Source organism: Heliangelus exortis, chromosome 3, assembly GCF_036169615.1.
Source record: "Heliangelus exortis chromosome 3, bHelExo1.hap1, whole genome shotgun sequence".
In the NCBI taxonomy this organism is placed as follows: Eukaryota; Metazoa; Chordata; class Aves; order Apodiformes; family Trochilidae; genus Heliangelus; species Heliangelus exortis.
Genome location: NC_092424.1, coordinates 60840205 through 60860200, shown reverse-complemented (window position 1 = coordinate 60860200; position 19996 = coordinate 60840205). Strand labels below are relative to the sequence as shown.

The 19996-nt window shown below is 38.8% G+C and overlaps 1 protein-coding gene across 4 annotated transcripts in view; it reads left to right on the top strand.

Moving 5' to 3' along the window:
• Positions 1–19996, top strand: part of LAMA2 (laminin subunit alpha 2) — a 347870-nt gene that overhangs the window by 208055 nt on the left and 119819 nt on the right. For 3 of the 4 annotated variants that reach the window (XM_071740967.1, XM_071740966.1, XM_071740968.1), the window contains exons 19-23: positions 4943–5154; positions 9095–9201; positions 10124–10387; positions 13273–13453; positions 16802–16938. In XM_071740967.1, coding sequence (XP_071597068.1) covers positions 4943–5154; positions 9095–9201; positions 10124–10387; positions 13273–13453; positions 16802–16938 — 901 coding nt within the window. The remainder of the gene's footprint in view (positions 1–4942; positions 5155–9094; positions 9202–10123; positions 10388–13272; positions 13454–16801; positions 16939–19996) is intronic. The other variant, XM_071740969.1, reaches the window with a different exon arrangement.

Genomic DNA, 19996 nt, shown 5'->3' with positions numbered 1-19996 from the left:
GTTTATAATATTCAAGCTGAGATGAGGAAAAGAACGGTCAACAAGAAAAGCAGGAAGATGACCATATGCCATGAATCACCCCTGAGTCTTTTCTTCCCAAAATTAACATTTACAACTACTTCCTTTTAAATCCTCTGTTGTGCTATATCTGTCCTAAATTGAGCGTGCAGGCTGTCACCTGTTTCCACCCATCACCACAGAGTCAGCTCCTGCTGCATGCTATTTCTGCTTGTCTTTCCCTGTCTATCTGGGAAGTCATCACCTTCTTTCAGCTAGTGGGCTGTGAAATTAATGATGGCAAGAATAAATCACATCAAGAGCTCTTCGGTGGCAGTTTGTCAATGCAGGGCCATTGACAGCTTCCATTAGCAACAAGTGCTATTTTTGAGTGGAGCACAGGCTGTACATGCAATAGAACAGAATCTGAATAAGTGGCTTGTATTTTCTATTGAATAAGACTCGTATTTTAGCCTGATCTCCTAAGGAAATGAGGCTAGTGTGATGTTTTTATGCATGCCTTTCTGGCTGCCCACAAAGACATTTGAACTTGTAGGTCAATTTCAACCAAATTTGACAGAAGGGTAGGAGGTCTCAAAGAAAATCATTATTCCTGAAGGTTTCGTGAAAAGAAGTGGCTGAATAGAGGTTAATAGATCAGGACATGTCATAGCTAAGAAGGAGAACACTGTGTGAACTCACACCTGATTAAACAGCAAAGAATACATGAGAGACGGAGAGAGAATGAGAGGCAGAGAGAGTTTATTAAATGTTCTGCCCATAAGAAAACTTTCACAGGGCAAGGAAAAAAGCACTGCTGTAGCCTGAGGGATTACTCTTTGCTGAATAGCAACATCCTGCAGCAAATAATCAGCCCTTAGCATTTTAACTATGAGATATAAATGTATTCAAAATAAGGTCATTCATTCCAGTGCTCGTAGAACTATTTGCTTTTCATTGTAACAAGTTGCTTGGAAATGCCCACAGTTGTCAATAACAATGAACAGGAGAAAGCATGTTGCCTTCTGCTATTAATAGTGATTGTAAAACTGCTAAAAGAGTTTGTGAAAGTCTCTTTCATTTTATCAACAGCGAAGTGACAAATGATCTTAGCCACGTTATTCATTAAGTCCTAAACAGTCCTAAATTATCATGAAGTACCCAGAATCATGAGGTAAACATATGTAGTATTATAATTATTTGGCCTCCAAAATGATCCTCTGCCCTTTAGGAAGATAAGATTGTATTATTTATTTATAAAATATTTTATCTATTTATATATATAAATGTTTTTATACCTGAGTTGTAAAGTGTAAAAAAAATTTTTTTTTCAATTTTAAAAAATGTTACTTCTCTCACTTAAACTTTTCAGGAAAATATTTACAAAATTGCTCAATGTTCTGAGAGGTCCAGGTCATAACCCTGTCAAAATAATTGCAGATAGAAACTCTGTTGGCAGTTACCACAAATCTGTAATTGTAGAGAAAGCCCAGCTTCCCCATTTAATCCTTTTCCTCAGCAACTTAGGCTGAGTCCTCCTTTGCTCACAGCTCACTTTCCCAGGGGATATGAGGTAGCACAGACCTAAAGCCATAAAAAGGGTGTATGAGAATATCAAAAAGCTGTCCTTTAGCCCACCACATTTACGGGATTACCATATGCATTTTCCATCTCATCAGTCTTGATATAGACAAGAGCACTCAGTTTTAGGGACAAGAAGCAATGTGGGTGAGGGTCTAATTTCTCCTGTCACACTCCTTCGTTTATGAATATGGTTCCCATGAACTTTTCATCCTAAAAGGAGAGATAAGAGATCAATTTAACTTCAATGGAGTAGAAAGATGAGCTGGGTGGGGTTCTTCCTTCCCTCTGCATCCTTCTTCAGGTCTAGCACACAATGTCACCAGCCAGAGTCCCCTGGAAGTCCCTTGGCTTAAACCTGCTCTTCCCTCTAGCTGGTGCAATTCTTCCACTAGTGCCAAAAGTGCAAGTCTGCGTTACAGAGCTGATGGGAAAAGGCTATTGGGACATCTGATGCTACAAATATATTCTGCAAGATTGTTTACAGACTGGAAGGGCAGGCACTCTGAAGTTTGAAAATTTGAGACTTATAGTTGATCCTGCACCAATCACATCTCTCTTGTGCAACAGAATCCAGGTTTTTAACTACATGTTTAAAGACCAGTTCTCCACAGAGCTTTCACCTGATTTCATACACAGGTGGAATGCACAGAAGTTTGAAAAACACTGTAAAAATAGTATTTCCAGACTTTAGAGTATTTGGATTTGCATCCCAAATGAACTCTCTCTGTTGGATTTTTTTTCCCCAATAAATATAAAGTAATGTCTGATATAGGCCTGTGTTTATGTGGATATATGTGTATATCCACAGCACCATACAGACTGCTGTGACGAAAACGAACTTCCTCTCACCAAAGCCAGTGCACATACATACAAATAGATCTACATAGTAGGCCTTATTTAATGCCAGTTATGCCAAATAAAAACAAGCAGTGTCAATCACAGATGCATCTCTGTTTGACGCTAACGACGAGTATTGAAGAAAAATAGAGGCAACCTGTCCTCACTGCTTTTAGTCCTGCTGTTCATTTTCATCTCTGAGATGTTCTGTTGTACCTAGCAATCATTAATTGAGGTATGTTTTGTGTAATATAGAAGTTTAATTTTCCATGACATATCTGCTATCGTGTTGAGGTTTTTTTATTTGTTTGGTTTTTTAATATGAACCTTGACAAGCATGTAATGGTTTGATTCTGAGAAGAGCAGCTGAAGTAGAAGTATCCTTGAGGGAATAAATGTGAAATTAGTGAAAGTGGATTTTTTTAATCTTCCTCTGCAAAATGGGAAGAAATGGGAGAAAAAGTGGAAGAATTTACACACGTATGCATGCACAGAATTTTCCTTTATCTTAACTGCTTTGATACTGCTTTCAGTATAATCTTGAACCTGATTTGACATTATGAATGTATATAAGTAGAAAATAGTTATGTTGATAGTAGTGGGTTTTGCTAATTTTAAGTAGCAAAGTCTAAAGTGATGAGAGTATGAAGGGCTGTCAAGGTCTCCTGCTATTAATAGAAGGAAATTATTAGCAGTGCATGTCTCATAAATCCCTGGAGTATTTTTTCTGTGAACTGCTTGGTAAGTGTCTGTGAATGCTATCAGATACAAAACTAACCCCTAAACGAAAGAGGAAAATGAATGCATATTAAGTCAAGTCATATAGATTAGTATTACCAGAAGATACAGATTTATGACAAATATGCCAGTAATAAGTGAGAGAGGTCTCAGCAAAGAGTGGATGAACTTTACATGTCATCCATTTTACGTAAAGATAACTTCATAAATCATCCAGTTATTCTTTGACTTTGATAAAATATGACTATTATTTTTTACATGTATTAATAGACATTCCTGGGATTTGTAACTGAGATATCATTTCCAAAAACAAAAAAAAAAAAATTTTAGTGTACTGTTGTTATGAGTAGGTAATTGTGAGAGATGGCTATGCTGGAGGAACGCACAGTGGGCTAGATTGTGAAATTTATTAACTTTCTTTAGTGTTTACATGGACCTAAAACACTTAAGTATTCATATGTATTATTCATCTATGCTCTTTCTTCCATTAAGGGATGGAAAAAACCCTGTATTTTCTGTAATAACTTACTACAAAAAACTATCCAATTAGATTCAACTATAATTTCTTCCCTAGTCTGTTTTATAATCTTTGCTAATGACAGTGGATAATACTTAATTACTTCAAGATCCAGTTGGAAGCTTCATGAGATGTTGTGGATGCAAGGAAAAGGGTGAACTTGATAATCATAGAGGGACAAGAGTGAAAGCTTAGTGGAGTTCAGCATTCACACAATTAGGATAGTACCCAAAATCCTTCTTCAACCATGCTGTCTGGGACTGTTATAAAGCAGAAAGGGTAACTATGTACATTAGAACTGCATTAAAATTGACTTCACAATAGTAGGAAACATTAATTTATGCAGTGTGTTTTATGTACTTTCTGTTTCTATTACACTAACTGGGAGTTCATCTGAAATGCAAATAAATAACTTCACTAGCCAGAACTGGGCAATTTTTCTTCTTTTTCTTTACTATCTAAAAGTTGCTCTTACTGTGAAGTGTGAGAAAATGTAATGGAAAGGGAAAGCAAACAAATAAAAATGGGAAATAGGCTACAAGATGAGTAGAAATTTGCTGCAAATAAACACAGGTCAGATTCACTAACTTGTTTTACACAATACTCACAGGAAGTTGCTGGTGGGCAAGGTGGAAAAGAAGGGGATATTTTTAAACATCTTTGTTAAAACATAAAAGGTATAGTACACACCAACACAGTTCCTGTGATAAGGAGCAATCTTTTTTGTTACGTGCCTGTACACAGAGATTAGCAAACATTTAATTAAACAAAGCTGACTATGCAGTGTAACAGGGGATGGCTAAATCAGAGGAGGATCTTTTTAGGTAAACAAATTTACATCTGTATTACTTTCTAAAATCTATTTTCCTAAATCATACCAGTTTTAAGGTAGAGGGAAAAAAAATCACCAGGTTTGCTGGTAAATGAGTATAGAAAATCTAGAGATGATGTGTTGAAATACAAAGCCATATCTAACATGGACCTGAATTCCTCTAGTGTGCCAATAGACAGATTTCTTATTATGCTTTGTCTCGTCTTCAGTGCCAGTGACAAGATTTTTCTCCCAGTGAAATCTAATTGCTGGCAGAACTGGCAGGATTTCAGCTGGTAGTGTATCTACAGTGTTGTTAAAAAGGAGGAGGGAGGGAAAAAAAAGAGGCTTAAGAAATCCTTCACAGCAGATCAAATAATTTGCAGTGATTAATGGACAACAAGATTAAGTATATCTAATTATTTAACGGTTCTAACTGGTGGTATCTTTTACCTTAGGTGTGCAGAAGGCTATTTTGGACAACCTCTAATACCAGGAGGATCTTGCCAGCCATGCCAATGTAATAACAACCTTGACTTCTCCGTTCCTGGCAGCTGTGACAGCTTGTCTGGTGCTTGCCTGATATGTAAGCCAGGTACAACAGGCCAATTTTGTGAGAGGTGTGCTGATGGATATTTTGGCAATGCTCTTGATGCAAGAAACTGTCAACGTAAGTCATGAACTTTAACTGCTCCTGACAGTATTGATCTATCCTGTATCCATCTTCCTGAAAGGAAGACTGTGCCTTTATATGTGTGAGCTCAAGGATGATACAGTGTATTCACTCTTCTAATATCAGCAGTGCTTTACTGAGATCCGCATCTAGAAAGGGAGACTTCCATGTAAATAGAACAAAGAACCTATTAAAAAGGCTCCTGTTGCAGTTGAAGCAGTAATGAAGCAGAAAAAGAAAAAAAATAGAACGGAGCACTGCATGGATTCAAAAGATTATACTAAATGTCAGATCTGAAAAAAAAAAAATACAAATAAGTTAAACCAATCCACTAAAAAATAGCTGTAAGCCATCCAGAGAAATGCAATTAACTGGTAGGACTGGTGCTGAAAGGAAGGAGTGCTATTTAAGTTACACTAGGGTTCAACTTTAGCAGTACTTAGCACCTCCTTCCCACCTACATGACCTCAGTAAGAGATGGGAACTCCTGTCTCTTACAGGGCAAGATTCTCCCACTTCCTGCAAAGCAGAGTCTAAAATCTCCTGACATATTTTGTAAGGTGCTCTGGAGGAAGAGACTTGGCACTGCAGCAAGCTACCACTTCTCAGCTGAGTGGTGGCATGTTTAAGTATGAGCCCACACTCATACTTTCCCATAGTGAATGCAAAAAATTCTTAAGAGCAAATGGAAGATGTGGTATGAGTGGGGCCTTTTGCTTCTCTAGGAAGCTGTGGCTTTCTCTGAATCTTTGCTGGCACAGTTCAGAATGCAGTTAGGCAGAAGAAGTGTTGCAACTTAAAAACATTCCTCACATACTTCCAACCCAGTTCTGAGGAATGGAATACACTAGGTTGCAAACTCCTGAAAGAGAGGAGTATTGTATTTCAGTGTTTCAAGGATTTGATACTTTTCTTTCATTGGAATGCACTTAGAGCAACACCACTGAGTATTATAACACAAAGGTGTTATATCAGGATAGAATTATGCAAGTAAAAGAGTAGTTCATTATTTCATTGCTGTTTGTGTAGGAACACAGGGACTGATTCTGCAGTATGTGTGCATGTCTGAGCCTCTGCCATATGTTTCCAGGATTTCCTTTGTTAGTGACCTGCAGTGGGGCAGTAAGACCACTGAATTCTGTTGAACCACCTAGGGCTGCATGGGAGCCAGTGAGCTGTAGCATGTTGCCAGGTTTCTCAGCTAAGATATACATAAAATCATAGATAGCTGTGAAGACATAGACCTGTGTTAATGTTTTCTGTACCTACTTTATACAACGTTGCGTAAAAGTTGGACAATCACACGTATTCTCTGCACAGGCTAACAGTTTGTGATGAATGATGTCATATAAGTTAAGGTGTTAACTGTGCAATGTGGTTTAAAAAGAAGTGCATTTCAAAAGTCATAGCTTCCAGTACCTTGTCACCCTTTGTAAAGCATTGAGAGGACTGTTGCTTTGAAGATTTCTACAGTAGTGGCAGCTGCGTGGGAAAAAGGTTTAATATGTGGAGAGTTCAGAAACGTACAATTAAAAACAAGTATTAAAAATAAATGCATATTTAATGTAGAATTACAAGCTTTCCTTTTGTTGCTAGTATCACTGACAAGGAGGGCCCTCTAATATATTCATAGCCTTGTGCTCACAGTTACCTTGTATTTATCTACTCTCTTTCTTTCATGTAGGTTTTCTTTTTTGCATATGAATTTTTATTTCCTCTTAGACTTCCATGAAGTTTTCCCTGCAGCTACAATATCAGAGGGACTGTGCCTTCACTTTGTTGTTTTCAATTTCATTCCTTATTAAAAATCCAAATCCAAGAGTATTGCAAAGCATGAATTATGATTTCAAATTATTGTTTGAAATGTTTCTTGCTCTTTCTCAGTTCAGTGCTGTTGCCATGTGCATTAACCATTTCAAATTACAGTACAACTTTATATCACTACAGTACCTCTGAATTTCTTGGCGTATCTGCACAAAATAAATCTAAGAACACTGAGCAAATGTCCTAGGCTTATTTGATTTGATTCTAGTATGTTGGGGGTTTTCAGTGTGAAACAGCACAGTGTTCTGAAGCAAATACCTTGAGGCTGTGCTGATGGTAGTAGAGCTAAGTGACATGAGATGAACTAAAACAAATATTGAAGTGTGCCTGTGTGCTAGTGCATAGGTACTACTGTTGGAGGCCAATAAAAGTGTAGATTGCTTATAAGTACACATGCATAAATATTTATACAAATCAAGGAAGAATGAGGGGAGTCTTGACCAGTGTCATTCTGGGAGCAAGACACATTTCTCTGACAAGCTGATTGTATAATAGCAACCATTCAGAGGTTTGAAAACCAGCTAATTTTCCCAGTAGAGGTGAGTGAGTGGGAAAGCTTTTGGTAGCATAAATGCAATTTATCAGATTGAGTAACAGTTTAGTAGATGAATAGTACTGTCCATGTTTCTTCTGTATGTATGCACTGCCAGAGCCAAGAAAAAACAAAGTCTTGACCCCCAAATTCTACCTTACCACTCAGTCATCTGTGCCTAATTTAAGAATACGTGGCATGCTGTCTGTGGTAATATATAGTATAAATAGAAACTCTGCTTATAAAATCAGTATAAATTTTCTTTTTGATTCTTGTGGTATCATGTCTGGCAAGTAAAGTGATTCAGATAAGACAGGCTTTGTTTTTTGAGGCCTGCTAGGGTGGTGAAATACTGTTAATTTGCATTAAGAATTGTGGTTTAGCCAGTTTGGGCTTAGGCATCATCTTTCACTTCTGACCATTTTAATTAGACACACGAAAGGTATGTATGTGGTGCTCAGCACTGTGTACTGTTTGAAGCGTTGGCAGTTTCAGAACATAAATATTATGGTAGGAGGGCTGTATACAGGATGAAAGAGGTAAATTATGGATTCAGTGTTGAAAAATGAGAGTAAAAGGAAAAAAGAAGTTATGTTAATTACAGCAAAAGTGTTTAAAATGTTTACATCTTTCAAATATATAGCAAAACAAAATGAGAACAAAATCTCTGAAGGTGATACCAAACTGATAGAGAGCCCCATATATTTTTCTTACTTATTTCAGAGTATGAGACATCTGTGCAAACATTTGAGAAGTAAGGCCATGAACAGACTGGCAAGATATAAAGTCACTTATATTTAACAAAAGCAACTTTTGCAAAATATCTCAAAAATGGGCAGAAGAAGAGAAAATAATCCTTTCCTTCTTCACTTGAAAATCCCATGAAGTAATGATGAAGCTCTTGTTGTAATAGTCTATATATAGAAAAAAAAGATAACTGTTTTATCTCAAATGGCACCTTGTGACATGCAAGTATGTGACCACCGTATGTTCACTGTTGGAGCTGTTTCTTAAAATGAAACTGTCGGATTGACTAAAAGGCCAACACGTGCAGTCAGGGAATTATAGGAAGGCAAAATGCATATTGGAGCCCTGGTTTAGACATTGCTAGTCAACATAGAGATCTTTTTTCCTCTTGGAAAAAAAGGACATGCAGGAACAAAATCACCAGCTCCCACTGATGGAATGGGTGCCTTTCCCACCACAGCTTTGGTCCAGACATGTGCACTAAGTAAAATACAAAGGCAAAGTTGTTACTGCTTTGAAACCTTATTTGTCCATCGTCACAAACTCAGTAATGTGCCCTAAGCATTCTCTTTGGCTTGAGAGGCCCATAGAAATCAAATTGGTTATGAAGTCAAGGCAAAATCTCCCACTCTTAGTTTGGAGAAAAACTCTTCCTTGATATGGGTAGGTTGATGTGTGCTATCACCATATGGGAGTAACACCTTCCTGCTCTACTCTATCTGGCCTTCTTGGCTTCTCAGGGTGGCAAAAGCCACACTAAATATTTGTCTATCAAAGATAGCTTCAACAGCACGTGTTTCAGGAAATACTTTGACAACTCCTTCCTCTCTGTAGCCTGTCACTGTCACATCAATGGCTCCTTCTCCGAGATCTGTGACTCGCGGACAGGCCAGTGCCAATGCAAAACCAATGTGATTGGGCGCCGCTGTGATGTCTGCCAGGTGAGTTACAAGAAATGCTCTTTTCTTTTAATTTTCTTCCATTTCTCGTCACTAAATACACTTTTTCTTTAAATAGCTAAATAGCTTTTCTTTTTTTTGCTCATTTTTCTCTTAAAGAACATATATCAGCTATTCTTATGTACAGAATTGTGAAAAAGATGGTTTAAAAATGTTTTCCAAAGATTTTCTAGAATGAAATGCAGAATATTGAATATGCTTTATGCCTCACTGTACATACAAGTACATCTTTACATATGGTATGTACCCTTTATAGTCTGAATGCTTGTGATAAATAAAATATTGCAGCTCCGAGTGAAAATCCCTCTGTGAAAAAGATTTCCCAAATTTCTGATAGCTTCTGATTATTTTTTTTTAAAGCAGAATGTTAGTTTAGTCTTGGGGGTTCTTCTTGTCCTAGTAATTTATTCTTATTTAGTGGAAATGTTTCTTGAATTTACATTGTTCTGCTGTCTCATAAATCACTGCAAAAAATGGTTTTTCATGAAGTTTCAAAGAGTTTTCCTTAGGCTGCTAAGGAATATGTTCGAGCTTCATGCATGTTTCTGTAGTTCAGCATGAGGATTTGTGTCCTCAGCAAAAATCCACATGTCTGTAATTTAAAGCACGTAAATAATTTTGCAGAAATCACAAGGATCATTTGCACCCTGCATAAAACGTGTTATTTTTGAAGACATTTGCTTACACTTTATTTTCAACAGTATTTAAAGAGTCTGTTCAAGGAAGAATAGTTGATACCAGTGGAATTTGCACAGACTGTATAATGTACACAGAAAATGTGTCAGGCTTCTTGGGATTAATCTGTTTACTACTGTGTTTACCACTATTTTTATTCCTGTAGTTTTTATTTGCTGGAGTTTCATTATTTTCACTTTCTAACAGAGTTTACTTCTCATTCTTAAAGCCCAGCTACTTCTGGGCCCCAGGAAAGGTGTTTTGTATACCTTGTGGCTGCAGTACTTTAGGATCCACATCACTGCAATGTGATATGTCAGGAAGATGTATCTGCAAATCAGGATTCATGGGCAGACGCTGTGAAATCAGCAGACAGGTGCCTAAATTGGAAGAAAATGCACAAAGCAGTCAGCAGATCCGACTCCCCCCTCAGAGATGGGGCATCAGCAGTGCCAGTGGGTGCCCACGGGGTGCTTATCGGCCTGATGCTCTGGTAATCAGAACCAGTGTGCACTGCATGGACTGAAACCTCACGTTTGCTTGTGTTTGGAGCTCTTGCAAGCTCTTGGGCTTTTTTCTTTTGTTGGTTTGTTTGGTTGGTTTAATTTTTTTTTTTATTTTAAATATATATACATATATACATATTTTAAATATTTTAAATATATATATATATATACATATTTTTTACAATATATGAAACGATTAAGAAACAGATGGGCTCAGAAGACAGACAGTCCTTTAGGATACTTGCCCACTCCTGGGGCTCCTTTTAGTGCAAACAAGAATACAGGGCAGAAGCTGAATAGCAGAAAAGTACAAAATCAGCACAATCAACAGCAGTAAGCACCAAATGCATGGGTGGTGTACATGTACCCATGAAATCAGTGTTTTTTTCATGACTTTCAGTAAGATAAGACTTCCTCTTCTAAAAATTCAAGAACCAAATACTTAAGTAGTCTGTGAGAAGGATCAGCCCCAGAGGCAAAGTCTTAAAGTCTTTAAAGTTGACACTAGTGAATATAGCCACCTACCTGAGCCAAGCTTAACTGGGTGAAGTACCTATTATTTGAACATAATGTCCAAAATGACAGAAGTATTAACTGTTTATCACAAATGAACAAAGCAACTGATTTCTAAAAATGAAATAATTACAGTGCAACTGCCTCGAACACAGCAGTGTTTTAGGAATGTTGGTTTTATTCCTTGCAACTCCTCTTTGTCATCCAGGTTCTAATCTCTTGTTCAGTAAATGCAATTCTCAGATTTTTCTGTGTGTAAACAAGCTTTGCTGAGGGCTCAACTTGGGGCTTCATCTTTTGGCTTTGCATGACTGATGCAAACGTCTTTCACTCTGCAGAGCTCATCACAGAATATAACTCAGCATGCCAGTGATCTTTTCTTCCTTCAAGCAGTGTGGAGTGCTGTTGTATCAGATTTTTTCTGCCTTTCACTCTTCTAAACAGAATTTATTAGAACCTGTCAAGCTTTCTATTAGGAACGGAGCTGCATGGTGTGCATTGTTTACTTCACTGCATTAATCTGAATGTCTGTTCTGAGATTTTTGTTTATTCACATTTCTGTGGTTCTCTTCCTGTGGAAAAGGAAAGTTGAGAGATAGTCTGTATATTTAATTGAACCTTGGAGTTTAATTGTACAGGTTTGAGTACTTCTCCCTGTTTTGTCACGGAGAAGTAGGTGCTTGGCAAAACATTTCAATACAGAATTTGGAATTACAAACCAGGATAATTCTTTATTATACATATAATCAAGCATTTGCTCGGATTCATATAGTTCTTCAGGCCAAATTCTGACCATAGGTGTAGCCATGTATTTTTGATCCCTCTCAGCAGATTCTCTTTGGGAATGTGGAAATTCAATATTAAGATCAGAAATCAGATTTCAGTACTTTTACATGGAAACCTGCTGAAGTTGCTGCGAACTGACCTACACAAAAGGTTAGGAGTTCCACTGTGGAGCCTTACGAAAAGGTAGAAAAGCACTCACATTTTCAGTCACTGTAGCTCAAGACTGAGTTCAAAATTTGAGTATCAGGTATGGGTTGCTCCTCCCGGCCTCTGCTGGTTGGTGTAGTGAAACCCATGTGGTTTGTTGGCTAAAATTCCATATTACAGTATACAAATGAGAGTTTGTCTTCTCTTCTTTACAGGTACATTTTTTGTGCCTCACTAGTGGAGTTAAGGAGGAAGCTTATTACTGTAGTTGATAATGTCTATTCTAGTTCTTTAGGAACTTTGAAGCACTCAATGCAAAAAACAAAGTGAAGGATGAAAATAGAAGAGAAACAGGCTTATGGACTATTCTGTCTTAGTCTCAGATACTGTCTCCCATACCATCCCCATTAAGAAATTAAAGAAGTGTGAGCTAGATGAGTGGACAGTGAGGTGGACTGAGAGATGGCTGAGTGACAGAATTCAGAGGGTGGTGATCAATGGAGCAGGGTTGAGTTGGAGGCCTGTAACTACCGGTGTCCTCCAGGGGTCAGTACTCAGAACAGTCTTGTTCAACATGTTCATCAACGACCTGGATGAGGGGACAGAGTGTATCCTCAGCAAGTTCACTAGTGACACAAAGCTGGGAGGGGTGGCTGACACTCCAGAGGGGTGTGATGCCATCCAGTGTGACCTGGAGAGGCTGGAAAGCTGGGCAGAGAGGAAGCCAATCAGGTTCAGTAAGAACGAGTGTAGGGTTCTGCTCCTGGGGAGAAAGAACCCCAAGCACCAATATATATTAGGGGTGGCCCTGCCGGAAAGGCAGTTCTGAGGAGAAGGATCTGGGGGTCCTGATATAAGCAATTCCCATTATTTGCTTGGAATGTAAACAAACACATTATATATGTTCTTCTAAAGCTGTTCCTAAGTATTATTTAAAACGAGTGGCCTTGAGTTACAGAATACTGTATACAGACATTGCCCCTGGCCAGAGGAGATTAAAAGTCTGGTTCAGACACTTTCCAGTTCAGTCTCCAGTCAGTGAAGAATTTTAATTCACTCTCTTAGCAACAAACTCTGCCTGACATGATCTTACGATGCAGACACATGATGTGTATATGGAGCTGTTGTACATTATGTTTCTTGTGGGAACTGTGAATGGAAACACAGCCTCATAGGAAATGCATTGCCTTGCAGAACATTCATTATAGCATCAGGTAACATTCTGAAATAGTTACTCTTCTTCAGCTCTGTAGGATATTTAGTACCTCTTGCTCCAATGTTCTACCAGTACAATTCAATCTGTTAAGAATGGTATTTCAGTGATGAAAAGGAAAGAACCATGCTGATTTCCCTACACTCTCAGCTTTTCCCTTTTTCTCCTGCTAATCATTCCATGTACTAACAGCTCTTCATCTCCCTATGACAGCCTGGAACATTTGGCTTACAGTCTTCAATGGGATGTATTCCCTGCAACTGCAACTCTTTTGGTTCCAAATCCTTTGACTGTGATGGAGGTGGACAGTGTTACTGCCAGCCTGGAGTGACGGGAAAGAAGTGTGACCGCTGTGCTCATGGATATTACAACTTTGAAGAAGGAGGCTGTACTCGTATGTAAATTGTTTCCAACCAATTGCAGATTGATTTGTTTGTTTGTTTATTGCTAAGATTCTAGTTTGACTGGTTTTGGATTGCCTAACAATTTTTCCTGACAGGTAGGTATTTTCATAGACAGCCCTGTAAATTTGTCAATTGGAAAGAAAGGTGATTGGCAAGAACAAAAGCTGCAAGCAATTCCTGCTATTTTAAGGTCAGCTTATGGCTACTATGCCCTGTTTAGAAGAAACAGGAATGTCCTTTTATCCAATTACTTCCTTAAAAAAAAAATTCCTGTGAAGTTTTATAATTTAATTAAGCGTATCATAGAAGGGTGATTAAGGCACTTGACAAATCACATCAGCTTGAAGGAATGTGAATGGAAAAAAAAATAATAAAAAAAATCCCTCACTTCTAGTTTTATCCCAAGCCTTTTCACTGTCCTTATATCGTTGATCCTTTTTTTATTAAATTTTGACACAGTAATATTTAGGATCCTTCTTACTTATGTACTTTTTGTGTACAAGAAGATCTTCAGATAAAATTCTTTATTATATCCCTTGTGTAAACACATGAAAGTGATATTTTTCCAGATGTTGAAGCTTTAGCATGAGACATATATCCAACTGTTCCTTTACATTTCTTGGTCCTTTCAAACGTTAGGTTGAACACTGAAATTAGTATTTCCTGTCCTTAAAGCAGTGCAAACTGCCACATTGAAAAGAACCTAATTAATAGGTCTCTTCCTAGCGCAGTATCCATTTTTGATAACAGAACTGTAATTTCAAAGTCTCATAGAGTCATTTAGGCATGATCATGAAAGTAGAGTTTCCTAGTGTGGCTGGCTGCTGGGATGCCAGAACTGTGATGGTTCTGCAGCATTCTTTGTATCAGAATGCTGTAAAGCCAAGGATATTGCTGCTATTATTCTTCAGGCAGAAGCTGTGTACTTTCCAGGAGCAGCAGCCACTCTGCCCATTATCCTGTTCTTCCTTCTTTCCCATCTGGAGTGGCTGCAGAAGCAGCAGTCCCAGGTCTTTGCTTTTTTTTTTTGTCTCCCCTTTTTTATGGAAGGAGCATCTAGGCCTTGAGACCCATAGCTGTGCAACAAAATTTGATTTCACTTGTAGGGCTGATAAACCTTGAGCAAGGCTGGGTTATGGATCACATTTGAAAACATTACAGTATTGTCTCCCCTAGGAATGAAGGGCTAAGAAAGTACTGCAACCTCAAAAGGTTCAAGAATGTTGACACCTTGGAAAAAAAAAGCTAGGTTCACAGGCTCACTGGTGAGAAAGCTTGAAATAAATTGCACATGATAACTGAAGTCCTAAACCCCTTAGTACCAACACAGAGGGGAAAAAAATACAGAATACCTTCATGATTAGTCTCCTATTCTCACATTTGACAGTCTATAAGGATATCTTTATTATGAAAATGTTATTAGTTTCATACAGTTGGGAAAGGAAAAGGAGAGAGCTATCAACAAGTTTTCACATGAAAATTTTTTCTGCCTTCTTGGCAAATATGAAATGGTAAAATTTAAGGAATGGTGATGAAATGGAAAAATACTGTAAATCTCAACAATATTTTAAATAAAAATGCATCTTTCTGTGGTCATCAAATATTTAAAATAACAGCAATAGCTAAAGATGTTCAGAAAATTCTGATTTTTAGAAGTTCTAAAATGAATGTAGCAGATGGAGAGGAATTCTGTTTTCAAAATATTTTCTCCCCTCTTATTTTTAGTAGGCTTTTAATGTATTCCTTCAAATGACAAAAATAAGGAATTAAATTATGAATCACACAGAAAATCAGAAATTTAATCACAATATATCAAATCATGTTAGGAAGAAAGTGCACTGTAGTGACAGTTAAGTATCACATAAAATATTGGGCCTCTTTTATCTAGCATTTATAAAAAAAAAATTTTTGTTTTTTTTGTTGTGCTATAAAAATCCATAAAGAAAGAAAATCAACCTAGAGCATTATCAGTTAGCATTGACATTCTAGCAGTAATGAAACAAAAAATGAGATTTTTGTTTCGCTATTGTTTGCAACAAAATTTTTGTGTTGTTTTTTCCATATTCTTTTAAATAATGATAAAAGTAAAAATGCAAAAAATATTGCTGTATCATTTTCCTCCTCTCCATACCTTTTAAACCAATTTTGTGTAAGAAGGGAAAACCCACAGAAGAGCTGTCACATCCAAAATCCTTAGTCTCACAATGAGAGATGTATTCTGAAGCATCTTCAAGCCACAGGGTATCAAAAGATTTTATGTAGCATGCAAAACATCTTGTTCCTGGCATGATGGAGGCAAAACTTACTATCTCCTTTGCATCAGTTATCTTATTGTGAAAGCATGATAGAAAAAAAAGGTCACTTAGTTGAACTATTGATTTGAGTTCTGTCTTTGCACATCTCTTCTTGTTTTACTCTGTGTTTAAGTATTTCTTACAGTGAAGGCAATGAACACAAATAGAGGTCTCAGCAATAAACAGTATGTTACACTGCCCTATAAACACCCCAAGGAATACATTATCACTCAGAAAGTTGGTTTGCTTATGAGAGTTAGCTCTGACCTTGAGGGTAATGTTGACAATTGGTATGAAAATAACTATGCACCAGTTCTACACCAAGCAATTTTGTGTCTTATGCCCCAGAACTATTTATCACTTAAATACCTTGAATCTTTAGTTTCCATCAATGAATTGTTCACTTACTAATATCAGAGTCAAGACCACTTTTGGAATTACTTCCAAAACCCAAGTCTTTTTAGTTGAATAAAATCAGCAAAGAATCCTACTTTCCTGTGAAGAGTCACATTGTTGATATCAGTGTGATGTACAAAGAATATGTAATGTGAAAAAAAAAAAAGGAGTAGAATGGGAAAAAGAAGCTGGGACAACTTTTTTTTTCTCTTTAAGAGAAGTGTGTTTACAGCTGCAGAAGTTTCAGGAGTTTGGCTTGAATTGGTGGAATAGGTAAAATTCACTGCAGGTTCCCTCTGTAGACAACTCAGGGGTAACCTGGTAGCTTTTTCTGTGAAACAGCATGAACCCAGAAGCAATGCATGTGTGTGACATGAGTGCACCATCTAAGAAGTCTCTGCACTACTGCAGTCGGTGCCTTTGTTTTCCCCAATCTGTTCTCATTGCAGTTACTTCAGCCTCAATGAAACTATTGCATTGCTCCTGGTTTTAGTTTCTCTGGGTTTATCCCACCTTTCTTGCTCCACTGTGTCCGCTGATGAATAAGAGTTCACTGTATGTTAAATGCTTTGGTAGACAAATGTTTTCCACATGTGACATAAAAGGGTAACTTTACCCCTGCTTTACTTTTTTCTGTTTTCCATGAAGCCTGTGAGTGTTCACGTTTTGGTAATAACTGTGATCCCCTCAGTGGCCGCTGTATCTGCCCTCCCAATACTGTTGGAGAGATGTGTGACAAATGTGCACCAAATCACTGGGGCCACGACATTGTCAGTGGCTGCAAGGTGAGTGAATCTCTATTTTCTCTGTGTGTGTTACCTCTTTCTCATGGGGTGCATGCAGTAATTTGTAGCTGGAACACAATTTTAAGTTTGCAAATCATGGTTTGCTTCTGCGCTGAGTTCTGGTGTCAGGATGTGGTGTGTTGTCACTGTTAGTCAGTCCTACAATTCTTCCACCTCAGGTATGCAGCCTGTGACACCAGACACCCTGTTTGTACTGTTGTCATGCTGAGTCAGTGTCCTGCTTGGTTTCTTTTATTATAGATGTGTTTAAGCTGATGGAGGAGGTCACCTCAGTATTGTACAATCAATGTAGATGTATAGTTATGGGTAACTGACTGTGCCTTTGCAGAACAAATTTACTTTGGCCCTATTTGCGGTGCCACTGGGAACTTGTTCTTGAAGTTCTCTTGCAGAAAGTGAGGAAAGTAGGAAAAAAGCCATCCACTTTAGCTGTAAAATATACTTTTCTTCCTGTGTCATTAAAAGGGGATTAAACTTTGTCATGAGTCTTTAAATCCTTCTTATTCCAGTTTTTGACACAGTTAAAAAAATCTGAAGTAGAAGGAAGGAGGGAGAAGTAATAGGAAAACAAAGATAGTATTTCAAAGAGGCCATGAAAGCTGTTTTTAATGTCCTACTCTTGAGTTACAGGAAGGGTTGAAAACTGGTGACAATGAATATTACACCAAGTTCAAATGCCTTCTCCCCTCTGATGTTCTCATTGATGACAGGGGGTTTATAGTACTGCTGCAATTAATTGAAAAATCTGTCTTGTCTGAACATGGTCATTTGCCATAATGCTCTTTCTTAAAAGGCTGTTTGTCATGTAGCTCAGGCTGCAAGCTAATTACCAAGAATGATTACTTTCTTGTATGTATGGAAAACTCCTTTTGTGAAACCTCTGCTGTGCTGCTGTGATACAGGCTTTTGGCTTCTGAAATCAGCCTAATGAGGTTGAAGACCTCTGTTTGAGCTCTGGAGTATATTCTCTGATTGTCTTTTATGTGAGTGCATTAATATGACAGTTCCGTGGCACCATCTAAATTAATAATGATCTGTCAGCCCACATCTCTTTCAGTGTGTTGAAGCTAATTTCTGCAAAGTGAGATGAGAATCTCCTGCTTGCACTTTTTGTAGAAGATTTCCAGGGTAACTCAGGAAGTTTGAAAGCATAGCCTAAAACTGCTTGTTCACAAAATGAACATAACAACTTTTTGTGATTAAAATTTTGGTATTGCACACCAAGCTATTTCAGTGTAGAGTGAACAATTTACTTCCTCAGTTTTTTTGTTCAGGTGGATCTTGTAGAATAAGAATCTTTCTGTCAGAAGGTTCTATTTCTCAGGGTAGGTAGCAGTCTACCATTTAACCAGGAGTTAAATAGTTTTTTTGGTGTTCAGTGAAGATTGAATTTGGATGTTTCCTGTACATAATAACCTTCTTTATAAATGGTTTTCTCTGATCAGAAGAAAGGTGCTATACATATTCATGGAATAAGCACTTTTGCTTAGAAAATGAATCTCTCTTTTCTTTCTGTCTTTTTCAACTCTGTGTCCTTAATTTCATAGAATCATAGAATCATAGAATTAGCTGGGTTGGAAGGGACCTCAGAGATCATCAAGTCCAACCCTTGACCCACTGGTGCGGTTGCTAGACCATGGCACTGAGTGCCACATCCAGTCTCTTTTTAAATGTCTCTAGGGATGGAGAATCCACCACCTCACCGGGCAGTCCATTCCATTGCCTGATCACCCTCTCCGTAAAAAAATTCTTTCTGATATCCAGCCTAAATCTCCCCTGGCACAACTTAAGACTGTGTCCTCTTGTCTTGTTGAAAGTCGCCTGGGAAAAAAGACCAACTCCCACCTGGCTCCAACCTCCTTTCAGGGAGTTGTAGAGAGCGACAAGGTCTCCCCTGAGCCTCCTCTTCTCCAAGCTGAACAGCCCCAGCTCTCTCAGCCTCTCTTCATAGGACCTGTGCTCGAGTCCCTTCACCAGCCTCGTTGCCCTCCTTTGGACCTGTTCCAGGACCTCGATATCCTTCCTGAACTGAGGGTCCCAGAACTGGACACAGTACTCGAGGTGTGGCCTCACTAGGGCTGACTACAGAGGCAGAATCACTTCCTTGGACCTGCTGGCGACGCTGTTCCTGATACAGGCCAGGATGCCATTGGCTTTCTTGGCCACCTGGGCACACTGCTGGCTCATGTTCAGCTTCCTGTCAATCCAGACTCCCAGGTCCCTTTCTGCCTGGCTGCTCTCCAACCACTCTGTGCCCAGCCTGTAGCGCTGCATGGGGTTGTTGTGGCCAAAGTGCAGGACCCGGCACTTGGCCGTGTTGAACCTCATCCTGTTGGAGTCAGCCCAACTCTCCAGTCTGTCCAGGTCCCTCTGGAGAGCCCTCCTGCCTTCTGGCTGGTCCACACTTCCTCCCAGCTTGGTGTCGTCTGCGAATTTGCTGATGATGGACTCAATCCCTTCATCTAAGTCATCGATAAAGATATTAAACTGTACTGGGCCCAACACTGATCCCTGGGGGACACCACTGGTGACCGGCCGCCAACTGGATGCAGCCCCATTCACCATCACTCTCTGGGCCCAGCCTTCCAGCCAGTTTTTAACCCAGCACAGGGTGCTCCTGTCCAAGCTGCGGGCAGACAGCTTTTTCAGGAGAATGCTGTGGGAGACGGTGTCAAAGGCTTTGCTGAAGTCCAGGTAGACCACGTCCACCGCCTTCCCCTCATCCACCAGACGGGTCACCTGATCATAAAAGGAGATCAGGTTGGTTAGGCAGGACCTTCCCTTCCTAAACCCGTGCTGGCTGGGTCTGATCCCTTGCCCATCCTGCAGGTGCTGTGTAATTGCACTGAGGATGATCTGTTCCATAACCCTGCCAGGCACTGAGATCAGGCTGACGGGCCTGTAGTTTCCTGGGTCCTCCTTCCGGCCCTTTTTGTGGATTGGCGTGACATTCGCCAACTTCCAATCATCTGGGATGTCCCCAGTTAGCCAGGACTGTTGGTAGATGATAGAGAGAGGCTTGGAGAGCTCTTCTGCC